This window comes from Mercenaria mercenaria, chromosome 11 (assembly GCF_021730395.1).
Source record: "Mercenaria mercenaria strain notata chromosome 11, MADL_Memer_1, whole genome shotgun sequence".
NCBI classification, from domain to species: domain Eukaryota; kingdom Metazoa; phylum Mollusca; class Bivalvia; order Venerida; family Veneridae; genus Mercenaria; species Mercenaria mercenaria.
Window position 1 is genome coordinate 13739278 of NC_069371.1, and position 13897 is coordinate 13753174.

A 13897-nucleotide genomic window follows, 5' to 3' on the forward strand; every position below is an offset into this window, starting at 1 on the left:
TCCAAGTTACATCAAAATCCCTCCATGCATGAAGAAGAAATGTTCCGTACAAATTCATTCTTGAATTTGACCTTTGACCTCTAAATATGACCTTGACCTTATACCTAGGTACCTGGTTCTTGCGAATGACATGTTGTCTCATCCAGGGGAATATTTGTGCCAACTGATATCTAAATCCTGCTTTGCATGACAAAGTTATAGACCGGACAGGAAAAAAATCCTCTTGACCTTTGATCTCAAAGTGTGACCTTGGCCTTTAAGCTAGGGTACTTGGTGTTGCGCAAGACACGTCGTCTCATCATGGGAAACATTTATGCCAAGTAATATTGTAATCCCTTGATGGATGACAGAGTTCTGGATCAGACAGGGAAAAAAGCTTATTGACCTTTGACCTCCAATTGTGACCTTGACCTTTGAGCTAAGGGTCTGGGCTTTGCGCATGACATGTTGTCTCATCATGGGGAACATTTGTGCCAAGTAATATTAAAATCCCTTCATGGATGGCAGAGTTATGGACGGGACAGGAGAAAAAAATCTGTTGACCTTTGACCCCCAATTGTGACCTTGACCTTTGAGCTAGGGGTCCGGGATTTGCGCATGACACGTCGTCTCATCATGGGGAACACTTGTGCTAAGTGAAATTAAAATCCCTTAATGAATGTCAGAGTTAAGGACCGGACACGAAACAGACCCTGTTCATGCTATGTTAACATTTGACTGCTAAGTGTGACCTTGACCTTTGAGCTAAGGGTCTGAAAGTTGTGCATGACACATCGTCTTATTATGAGGTACATTTGTGCCAAGTAATATTAAAATCCCTTCATAGATGGGAGAGTTATGGACCGGACAGGAAAAAAGCCTTGTTGACCTTTGACCTCCAATTGTGACCTTGACCTTTCAGCTAGGGTTTCAGGTTTTGCGCACGACACGTCGTCTCCTCATGGGGAACATTTGCGCCGAGTAATATTAAAATCTCTTCATGGATGGAGAGATTGGAATTGGGACCGGACAGGAAAAAAGCCCTGTTGACCTTTGACCTCCAATTGTGACCTTGACCTTTGAGCTAGGGGTCTGGATTTGGCGGCCATGTGACAGTGCAATTCATCTCCATCATGGGGGGAAACCATTTGGTGCCAAAGTAATACTAAAATCCCTTATCAATAGAGTGGAGAGTGTGGACCGGACGAAAATTTGATTTGCTTTGTGACTTGAAATTTGCCTACCATGATTTTGCTAAAGTCTGAAGGGACTTGGCCCAAATCAACTTCAAACAAGCAATAGGTTAAGTTTCTTGCATGGTACATGTCCACTATGATGTGAAAAATCTGTTGCAATTTAAAGCAACAGCTTGAAGTTTATAGAAAGTTGCTTAACTATAGTCAACCAAGAAATGATTTTTATCAAAGGCAATAATTATTGCAAAAAGCGAGGATATGTATTCATGATGTAACAGTCAACTTAATAGATGTAAACAAAGTTGCAAATTTCAATCGAATTAGTTTATAGTGGTTAGAGAAAAAGTTGACCTAAAATCGAAAACAATAACAAAATCTTGATTGTATCAAGTCCACAAAGGGGCCATAAATTTGCAAAAAGCCAGACTGCAGTTACCTAAGAGTTTTCAAATTTAATGGTCAGGTATACGGCAACATGTGTGTTGGCAAGTTTTAAACAATAGCATTTGGGATTAGTTTAATTTTAAAAAAGCTGACACATTGACAGACAACCACAAGCAAATATTTTCTAAGTCAACAGTATCAAGTTAAGATACTTTAAATAGCCAGAACCATTGGATTCATGTCATTTATAAGCTTAGTAAATGTATTTTTAAATGAAATTGATAAGTCATCAAAATATCTAACTAGCCTTAATTTGCAAGAATCAGTTGTAGTATCTAATTCTTAGTTTTAGTTTCTAAGTTTTTGTCATAACAAAAGAGCAACAAATCGCACAAATCGCGAAAAAAAGAGGTATGTTTGTTCATCAGTTTTTATTTTTCATTTCTATGCAAAATAGATGTCGAAATGGTCATTCAAGATTTCCATATAGGAGTCTTATCACAAAAAGGTAAAATAATGCATGCTGAGACAGGGCACGTGTAATGAAAGCTTTACAAAAACTATTTCTATCAATATTATAAAATTATTAAATAAGTTGTCAATGAATATCAGCTGCATGGATATCTGCTTTATTTTTCGTCGCTGCTGCTCTCACATTTCCAGACAGCACACCAATCCCATTTCTTCTTCGCGTCTGTTGTGTATCACCATGGTCTGCCAGACGAACTTGGATCTCGGCAGTAGTTGACGGCATCACTGACCGAATTATCGGGAAATTTCGAGGCCATACTTCCATAGCTGTGTCTGTGTGGGTAAGTCGAGTCCCATCGCTGGCATTCTGTTCCAGTCTCAGTTATCGCTATTTGACCTTGATAGTTCCTGGACACGTCTTCATAACAATAATCGTTCGGACCTGAAATATTATCACTACTATTCTTTAGTAAGAACATCAACCTATAATAAAGATTTAGTTGTAAGTACATCGATTATATTATCATATCGATTTGATTATATTATTATATCGATTTGATACAGCTCTATATACAACAGGAAATATAACTGCTACGTGCCTGAAAGATACAAGTACTAAGCGTATGAAATATTAAAATCATATAGTACCACTAGCTTGTATGTACCAGACACTGATAAAGTCTGGCATTTTCTGTAAATTCAAACAGCAGTTTTACCAGAACGACATCAAAATAAACTTGTGTTAAAATGAAACAGTAGTTGTTCTAGAAAGATATCAGCTCTAGCATGTGTTTGAAATGAAATAAATGTGGTCCTAAAACATATTTACGCTTGCGTTATACCCCAGTCAAACATACGGTGCGGATAGCTACGTCTGGCCACGGATAGAAACGTAGTAATCTGTATCAATCCGTATCGTTCCATACCTGAGCCGTACCTTAAAGTAGTAACCCGTATCAATCCGTACCAACCCGTACGGCTCAGGTACGTATCGGCACGAATTAATACGTTTCTATCCGTAGCTAAACGTAGCTATCCGCACCGTATGTGTGACTGTGGTATAAAATATTTTAATATCGAGTCAGCATTTTCAGGAAGATCCTTTCAACTATCCGCTCTATCAATATAGCGTTGTGGGGGAGTGGGGGGGGGGGGGGTTGAGATTATCAAACTATGTACATGGTCATCAACGGTGCGCATAACGTGACATGTAATTTTTTTATATCGTTTTTACCAAATAACATTTCGTTTTGTTGTTGTTTTTTTTAAATGAGACAGCTGTCGTACCAAACAGATGTATGCTACAACAACATGTATTGGAAATAAAGTATCAGTCTTACCAAAAAGATAAAGCTCTCACACGTATTTGAAATAAAACAGCTGTCGAACCAAATTGAGGCAAAACTTTACGCCAAATAAAAAAGAATGCAAAATGTTACGATATAAGTTATTTATAGTGTAACGTTTACCGAGCGGTTTATATAAATCACACAACTTGAAATACTTATTAACTTCAATTTCTGTCTATAGGCGAACTCACATGAGCTAAACCTTATATGTTTATTCTTATATCAAATTTTCCTTTGGGCTTCCTGGCCTATGATTTCAGACAAATGATTCGTAAATGTAAATGATTTAAATTGATTAAATATGAAATAAACACTTATAGTTAAATCACTGTTAATTATTTGTAAATATATTCAACTAACACGAACTTTGGTTTAAATAAATTGCATTGGTTGTATGTCTTATATGTTTCTATATCTCCAACTAACATGAGCCTATACAACCCTCTGTTATAATTACCCTATAGATCTCAACTACGACCCGGTATTTTACTATCTTATGTTAACTTATTTATCCTCTCCAAGGTAGCAGAGCTTTCAAGGAGAACATGGATAATAAGTTAAGATAGTTTATTCTACTGCAAAGTCCCAATTAATTTCCATAATAATTATTTTTCTACTTCGACCTTTCGTCTCCAGTGCCTGGGAACCGTCTGATTTCTCAAGCCGTTCTGCCGTATTTAAATGATTAACATCACGTAAAATCCTCGTACTATTTTCTCATTGGTTAGCTATATCAACACTATTCTCATTAATAAGCGTTTGATGACTGCTTCATATTTCAATGAGCGTTCTATCAAAGTAAGGCGATTTCCACTACTTGTTTCTTACAACAGTTCTATACATTTTATTGTATGAATTTACATTAAAAACTTTATTATTTGGGTAGGAAAAGGTAGTTTATAAAGTATACAAACCTTAATGACGTATAGAACACGGATTCTTGATTGTCTACTCGAACTACAAATGGCGAGAAATAAATCAAGGGAAGTTATTCTTACTATCCAGGTTACAATAGTAACAACACAGGGAAGTAAATCTTTAAAACTATCTAACTTACCAGTAGATAGGTCAAAATACACCTCAAAATTGAATGTAACATGCAAATTGTACTACAGAAAAGTGGTCTTGACTTTTAACTACGACCAGTAATAAAAAAGTTACTATATAAGCTTTTTATAGTAGCAACAATGGGAAGTAATTCTATGTTCTTGCACATGACACTCCGTCTCATGATAGTGAACATTTGTGCCTAGTTACATCAAAATCCCTCCATGTATGAAAAAGAAATTCTCCGGTCCAGACAAAGTCATTTTTGTATCTGACCTATGATAGCTAAGTGTGATCTAGACCTTAGACCTAGGGTCCTAGTTCTTGCGCATGACCTCCGACACATAGTTGTGAACATTTGCGCCAAGTTATATCAAAATCCTTTCAATGCATGAAGAAGCAATGCTCCGGACAAAGTCATTACTGAATTCAACATCTGACCTCCAAGTGTGACCTTGACCTTTAAGATAGGAACCTGCGGTTTACGCAAAACACTCCGTCTTACTGAGGCTAACAAACATGCCAAATATAAACGATATTGCTTTATGCATGTCAAAGTTATGGACCGGACAAACAAATCCGGACTTACGCACGCAAGGACGCACCACGCACATACGACGTAAGTATACATATGTAATATAACTATGTCGTTACTGCTTGGCACATATGAGTAAAACTATATGTACGAAATACTAAAGCTCTAGTTAGTGCCAGGCATACTAGACTACAAGTATATAGGTATGAGATGTGATAGCAGTTAGGCACACATGAATACAGGTATATCTTCTAAATATGACTGCTGTCATTAGTGTCAGGAACACCTCAGTACAAATATATGCACAAGACAACCGTCTAAAGTGCCAGGCACACATGAGAACAAGTTTATGTACTAAATATGACTTACATGTATTACATTAATGCCAGGAACATATGTGACAAGTGTATGAAAATTGGTAGGGTTGTTGAGCATAAAGTCTATATCAAAAAACATAATGTCGATAATTCAAGGCAGATATGAATAGTTGTTTAAAATATAATTTTGCTGTTATGCAAGGTATACGGGTGTAAAGACTGATAGACAAGGTGTTCACCTGGCACAAGATGCAAGTATATATGTAAGAAATATGATGGCTGTGGAAAGCAGCGGGCACACGACACAGTTATATATATAAAAATGTGACAGCTGTCGTTAGTGTCAGGCACTTATGACAACAACAAGTAATATGAAAGGAGTGGTTAGTGCCAGGCACTCATACGTACAATTTTTTAGGCATGACATGTGAAATACAATTATTTAGTGCCAGATACATACGAATAAATGAAATTAAAATTAATATAACGAAGGACTAGAACTTGAAATAATATTTGCAAAGTAAAGTTGTACCAAGAACACAGGAAAATGATAGGTAATTATTCATTTATGCTCTTGTTAATGTGAAAATACCATCAAACGGACTAAGAATAGAAATATCAATTTAATTAGATATGAATAGCAGCATGGGCTTGCTTAAGCCTTTGTTTCCTTTATTAAGTATTTATAGGTTCACAGAAATTGCACTATATCTTATACATGTATTCCGTCAGTATAAGAAAATGCATTGTATACAAACTTCGTTATATAGACTCGACTAGTTTTGGATGCCACCAATATCCGGTGATGAGAAGTTAGTTTTAACTAAAAAATTATTGGACGTCCAAATTATTAGTAGTGGTGGAAGAGTTTCCATAATCTCCTACGTAGTTGTCTCATCTTGCAGTAAAGAGACCTCTCCCATTACAAACATTTTATCAAGATTTTGATTAATCGTTTATTTCATCATCAGATTTTAGATTTTAGATATCAAAATTCAGTTTTAAGATATTTAATGATAATGTGTATGATAAATTGAAAAAAAAAACAATCGAAAATATGATAACAACATTTGAATTTCTTTTCAATGAGTATGTGATTTTTGTGATCAAATGGTATTTCTGACAGTAGAAAGTAATGTAACGCCAGGGAAGATAATCGCTACTGACAGGCTGAATATGACTTTCACTGAGATCTTTTACCACATCGACGCTGTTCTCTTCTAATATTTCCCGTAATGTCGTTTTAACTGCATCCCATCTCGCCTACTGGACGATAAGTTAGACACTGTTAATTTTCGTTTGTTTTCATGTTTCGGCACCCAAGGCTCTAGATCCCGTCTTTACACGGATGTCAGAAATAACAATAAACACACTGCTCGTCTTTCTGTCAGAAAGTTTTCAATCCAATGGAACTGCTAACTCGCTGCTTATATCAAATTATCTCCACATGCTGAATGGAAACCACTAACAAATGTAACCGATAGATTTCTACACACATGCTAAATGAAATACTAGTACTCTTGTAACTAATTTCGAAAATAATTAGAATACTTTTGCGCTACAAAGATATTTAAACAAATCATAATATTTGGGAAATAATGCTCTCGTATACTTATATACACTGGGGACTGAACCTCCCTGCATTTAAACACCATTTTAATATTTTATTTCAAAAACAAAAAACACGATCTTTCTCATGCGTGACGTTTTCGTTGTTCACCCTACATTAACTATTCTTGCTAAAGTTATTTCCGTTTTACAAATGGTGGTTTCCACGGATAGATTTACAAATGTCGTTGTGACTGAAAACTTTGATCGACTGCGTTGTTTTCATTTCAAACATTTGATGCAAATGCATCAAAAGGAAACATGTAACAGTTCTTCGGACATAGCAAGGTACGCGTACTTATCATGTTGAACTGTCCGGGATTGCGTAGCCTCAATAGGTTCATATGCAAGACTTCAATACCTTTTATATGATAATGGTACTTATTTTGCGGAAAAATATGCATGCTGTTTATGTCTTTTTCTGGAAAAAATTAACGCTTTCTTTAGATACTTAATGATGATGTTAAATTTGCTAGGAAAAACGTTAATCAAAACTCATTTCAGGTCATTAAATTATTTGTATCGTAATATATAACAAGTCAAACCTGTGTTAAAGACTACCTCTGAGCAGGCTCTAAAGACTACATGATTTGTTTTCCACTTTAACATTTACAGTGTATTTTAACCTGTGAATAAAGACCACATCCCAATAAAGACAACAGTTTGACTCTCCCAAGGGTGGTCTTTATAGACAGGTATTTATATACTATTTCTGGTTTTCCTGTAGATACATACAGTTACTTACATTGTTTGATGTCGCAATAGTTCCAGCTTTTATTGCCATCCGTATAACACCATGGTTGATCATTTTCTTGTGGATTGCGGCAATAGTTATTTGCCTCTGAGAGGGAAGAGTCCGGTAATTTAAAGTCCTTTGTCCATATGGTGTTGTTTGAAAAGTGTTCCCAACGCCGGCATTCCAACTTGTCCTTTGTCATAATTGTTTTCCCTTTATATAGCCAGGCGTATCTTTCCTTGAACCAGTTTCTGTTGGCAGAACCTACAAGAACAACAGTGTAAACTTAATTTATTTAAACACGTTAAATTCATATCATAGTCCATGACAAAGTGTCCGAAAATACGACTTTGTGTTTTTTCCTATATTTTACGAATTTGTTCAATCAGCTAGCCTGTCAAGTCAAAATCTAATGTTAACATTATTTTATCATCATCATTTTGGCCGCCATCTTAATTTCTAAATGGCTACTTCAGATTATGTTATTCTCCTTTTTTTTCAGTTTGCTTTCTGTAAAATTCAATGTATGCATGTTGCATGTTACATAAATGCGAGAGTCTGTTAAACATGTTCCAATGGAACAATAAAAGTTTTCTTGTTTCCCTAAGTTGTGCATAAAGGGAGATAAATCTCTTGTAAAGTTATAGATTATGTATAATTCGCTACTTCTTCAAACAAAATATATAAATATCTAAATTACCAATATTGTATGTTTATAGGGTAATATTTGCCTTTAGATGCATTTGTATGAAGAGATTAAGACAATAATAAAGGCGGGGGAGGGGGGACTAAAAGTTACTTTGCTTCTTGGCATTATATATTACTAAATTTTTTAATCATCAGTAAAAAGACTGCATTAATTATAACAGAAAGGGGGCTACAAATGTAATTACATAATCACGGGAGGGGATCCAACATATGTATTCCCAAATGGGAACCGCTTAAAATCATATGTTGTGCTTCCGGTGGTACATATGTGGTAAACATTTCGCAGAAAAATACGTGAAATATTTATTTGTGATTGAATATTGTGAAAATGACATTGTTTTGCCAAAAACTCGCGATGCAGTGCAGCCAAGTATACATTACCTAGCATGTAAGTGCATTTACCTTACCTGTAACGTATCCTCCGTGAAGCAGTATATCTAAAAAATAGCATCATTTTTATCAACAGGTAGAAACATGTTGTTTAGTTGCCCTGTGCCTGCTTAATTTTGCCCTCGCAACCTTCCGTATGCTAAACCCCATCCTGAAGAAAAAAATATTTGGCGATCACTTTACAAGAAAAATATTTTTGGGCGAAAAGCCGAATGGGATACATATGTTGTGCATGGGCTACATATGTGATGCATTAGATTTTCTAGAACTCCACAGGTCTTGAGCTTAAATGGTACCAGGATAAAGAAACGAACAGGAAATACGTGCCAAGTATATGTCACATCAGTCCAAAAATAATATACATTTGTATGAAAAACATACATAAGCAACACATACACCCCTTCGGATTTAGGAGAGATGTGTTGACTCCTTAGTGGAAATATTCTACAGCATCATATGTAAGCTTAAAGCTGTGCTCGTTTCTAATATGTTATCCCTTTAATATGCATGTATATAATTTTTGGATAATGTGACATATACTTGACACGTGTTTCCAGTTCGTTTCTTTATCCAGGTACCATTTAAAGCTCAAAACCTGTGGAGTCTAATGCATCACATATGTAGCCCATGCACAACCACAGACACTTGGGGTCTGGAACCCCCAACCTCTCCAGCACAAACTACAACGCACATGTATATATTTTTATTTTCACTGTATATCCAGACACAGACTATAATCACACAAGCAATATTAAACTTATCTGAACTAATTTGAAAATACATATATTCTCCCACTAGCTTAAAAATACACTAGATATAAATGTTCGCCCGAAATATCTCGCACACCTACCTTGAAAAATCGTCCCATGTTTACTATTTATGCAACTTTCCCATAGAAAGCGCAGGGCAATTACAACATATTTCCATCTACAAATACAGGTAAGGTAAATGCACTTACGTGCTGGTTAATGTATACTCTGTTGCACTGCATCGCGATTTTTTGGCAAAACAATATCATTTCCGCAAAATTAAATCACAAATAAAACTCTCACCTGTTTTTCTGCGAAATGTTTACCACATATGTACTACCGGAAGCACAACATATGAATTTAAGCGGTGCCCATTTGGGAATACATAATATATTGGATCCCCTCCCGTGATAATGTATAAAGAAATAGCCAGATATTTTAAAGTGACCATTCAAATTGTACACTTTATATTCATTGTCGAGACAGATAGATCAACTGCATTTGTGTTAATGCAATACATTGTTCTCAAACTTTAACATTTATAAAATGAGTACACAGTTGTACATCATTATCTAATTAATGTGCATGTTGTGCTTTTAAACTGACATTCAATGGCGGCATATGGAGAGCCGTGCAAGACTGAGTGGTTTAAGGACACTGATTTTCGAAATACTGTCGGGTTTGAACTATATTAGTGGCGTAGAATTCTTTTACGTGTAGTAGCAATGCATATGGCTTACTGAGGATTATTGGGTCTACCAACCAACCTGCCCATGCCTATCCTACTATAATGCACATTGTGGCACCTTGGACCTTCCTTTACGATTCAAAGCTGGACAAATGCAATATTCCTGTGTCTGCTGAGATATAAAAGCCAACAAAACTTCATGACCCTGTCCTTGAAGATATAAGGCAGCTTTTTAGCTTTCATCGTCGAGAAAACTTGAGTTGCCGATCCGAGCATTATTTTAAACACAGGTTGTCATCTGGTAGAACCGCTGCCTTCGGCAAGGCAACTGGATGGCTCACATGAAGGAAAGAAAGAAAGGAAGTAAATTAAGAGATCAATCCTCTACTCACTGACTAACGTCTAACAATTTTGTTAAGGAGGTAGGTTACCTTCATATTTGTATGTGCGCATGCCCAGCCGGAAGCTAACGTGACGATTTACGACGACGTTTACGACAAACTAAATGTGTTTGTATATTCATTCTTCTGAAAACAAATCATGAACCTGTCTTCGATCTAATGCTTTATGGTTTAATAATGCAGAAATAATGAATAAATTGCCGCAGAAACGCTTCAAAACAATGTTGCCTTAAAATGACGTCATTGACGTCATGACGTTACGTGTCAGTTACCGCGCAAAATTAATAGCTTTTATCTTGAAAGTACGTAATTTTTTGCATTTTCTATACTTTAACTATTTTCAAATAAACATTATTTGCTGAAATATTTTTATGAGTCTTTTGCTCTGAATAATAATCAATATTTTGCTTCTTTTATGTAGTTATATTAAAATGTTATGCGGAATGTAAGAAAATGGATGATGGTAACCAATGTTTTTTGGAATATAGTTGGGTGAAAGGTTACTGATTACGGCCATTTTCAAATAAAAAATCTAGCAGTTTGATTTGTAATACCTATTTTTCAGGTTCCGTTGATAATTTGTTACTTATATACTAAAACTAAGATCTAAAATTGTTCAAATTTCAGTAGAAAATCGTGGTTTCTTGAATTGAACTGATGTCACCATGGAAACGAAGCCCGTGACCTATGTATCTAAATGTAAAATTCAAAAGCGTTGACACTGGTCTATTTAAGAAACACAGCTTCGACTTTTTATTTTCATTTCAACTATATCTATGAGAATAATATAAGCATGCTGAACAATTTTTCCATGAAAAATGCCAGACAAGGGATACTGCTGTAAGTATTCTAAGCTGTGAAATTTGTTTGAATAAATGCAAATAACATGAAAATATAACTTACGTTAGAAATAATATGTTTTAAAGCTACATCAACTAGAAAGATAATCTTATTCAATATTTTTTATAAGAAATTACGACAAAAAGCAAGATATAAGCAATTTTAAACATCTCTGTTGCCATGGTTACTTTAAACTTTAAGAAAAATAGGGTACCATGTAAAGTGCTTGGTATTTTGCTAATAATATTACCCAAATATTCCATGTCGGTCATTTACAGAATGGCACGGAAGCCGTCGAAACCCCCTATTTTTATACATAGTCGTTTAAAAATGAGAGAAAATGCGTTACCATGGAAACACGAGCCCCGCGACATATACATTTTAAGTTTATATTAGAAAGCTAACGTGCATACTAGTAAAATTATCAATTATGCAGACTTCTACGGATATCAATGAAACTAAAATACACTGAAAAGTGTAAAAATATCCGTATTTTCCTTCTTCTTTCAATATGAAATACCTTCGGAGGGTCATGTTCTTCAAACCTGGATAAAAATTGAACTTGAAGGGACAGAGACAAACGAAATTGAGACTGTAGCAGTTAAAACTTCATATCACACGAAATACAAACAAATGCTGCGGTTCAACTAATTTGAATTTATCCTTGTAACAAGGTAACCTACCTCCTTAAGCCGACTTTGTTGACAATAAAATGTTTGTTCAAACTAGTGGCAATTGCTCTTTCTTTCATCGTCAAGAAAATGTTATAAGAAGAAAGCTTTGTTCAAGACTCATTCAGGGGTGATTGTTATATTTAAGTTACATTTTTGGAGCTGTTAATACTATAGATCATAGCAGTTGATATCTTCCTAAGCCTAATGGATTTCTTATTCATACAGATGTTTGAAAATAATAGTAACAATGAAATATAATAGTATTAAAATAGAGTGAGTGTGTGAGAGAAGTGGTGGAGATGGGAACTCTTTACACTTTATACAGGCAGACTTATTTATCTTCAAATTTGTATGTAAGCATGTTATATAAACTAATTGATTGATTAACATTTGGCTATTGATAATGACTTCCTGTGTTAGCTTTTGGAAAAGCTGCACTCCTGCCTATTAAAAGTGTTACAATTAAAGGAAAATCAGATGAAATCTCTAATTTCATCTCCGTATTATTGTAATAGGTATTCCATTGCAACAGAAACGTTTCTTACACACTGTCACTCATAATTTATGGACTCATCATCTTCAAATAATTGGCAATGTGAAGATATAGTACTAAAGATTAATCCATCATAATCCTACTATAAATTAATCTATACACCTGTATGACACAAACTAAGTGATAAGTTCTTTTATTTTCATGCCAATTTTCATCTAAATACTGAATATTTTTTCCCTTTCTTCTGTATATGATTTGTTATATGGTACAAATAACATTACGTCTAAATTTCAGGTAAGTTCATCCCCCAATGATCCAGTTAATTTCTTGTGAGGTTTTACAAAGTAAAATAAATATTTAACACAGTAGAGGAACATACATACATAGATACATTCAAAATGCTTACTACATAAATATTATAACCATTAAAAAACATGCAAGTTTTTGCCTCTTATTGGCATTTCTGGAGGTTGTTATTGTGCAAACCTTAATACAGTTGCCTGCCTGTTACTGATTCTCTTTTGGTGTTAATAATTTAAAAACGGAATAGCTGCGGACGGAACCCGACAAGTAGCATTAATCAAAACAATCTAACTGATAAAATGTTTTCAGCCGGTTTAAAGCAGAAAAAAATGCAATTGAAACAAAGTTGTCTGTTTACGAAATATGACTGATAGTACAGTAAAATGGTGTAAAAATACTTCAGAAAATGGGAAAAGCATGAAACTTGGAACATAACTACTTCAGGGCAAAATACTAAAAATGAGCATGAGACCCACTCCGAAAAATCCAATATGGCCGAAAAATCCAAGATGGCCGCCATATATGTATATATTTTCAAAAATACATAATATTATATATAAAATTTCTATTGACACTTACAGTCATCAGTATAATAAGCTAAAACCACCTGCCTGAATAAATCCAAACATATTATATTAATAAAAATACCGCTCTTCCAACAAAAATGAAAAAAGTTGTCTCCCTTGGATAAAATGTGCTATTAAGCAGAATAAAAGTCATAATGCATTTATATGAATCAAAATTAAGTATATAATGGTAACTGGCATATCAAGAATGTTTAAAATGGCAACAGTCCTGTGCAGAACTTTACAACAATTGTAAATTAATTAATTATAAATACATTCGAACTTCGGTAACTGGAACCCATCAGGACCGACTAAATTTATTCGAATTATCGGTAGTATGAGTGATCGAAAAATATATTATAAAGGAATTTGTTTGGGACCTGACGATAGATTAATTGAAGAATGGTGTTCGAATTATCAGAGTTTGAGCAAACGAAGTTTTAGTCTGTAATCTGTATTAGTG

At 34.7% G+C, this 13897-nt stretch overlaps 1 protein-coding gene across 1 annotated transcript; it reads right to left on the reverse strand.

Moving 5' to 3' along the window:
• Positions 1-1776: 1776 nt before the first annotated feature.
• LOC123532852 (plasminogen-like) lies at positions 1777-7880 on the reverse strand. The gene is made up of 2 exons (XM_045314445.2): positions 7632-7880; positions 1777-2472 (listed from the first exon to the last, which is right to left on the reverse strand). Exons 1-2 carry the CDS (start codon positions 7822-7824, stop codon positions 2264-2266), a joined length of 402 nt encoding a protein of 133 aa, XP_045170380.1. The 5' UTR covers positions 7825-7880; the 3' UTR covers positions 1777-2263.
• Positions 7881-13897: the final 6017 nt, after the last annotated feature.

What these genes read in the sequence shown, in the direction of transcription:
- LOC123532852 (XM_045314445.2), bottom strand. Translation starts at nt 7,824, where the DNA reads ATGACAAAGGACAAGTTGGAATGCCGGCGTTGGGAACACTTTTCAAAC. An exon ending in CTATTGCGACATCAAACAAT is followed by an intron (nt 2,473 to 7,631) that starts GTAAGTAACTGT and finishes ATAATATTTCAG; the next exon opens with GTCCGAACGATTATTGTTAT.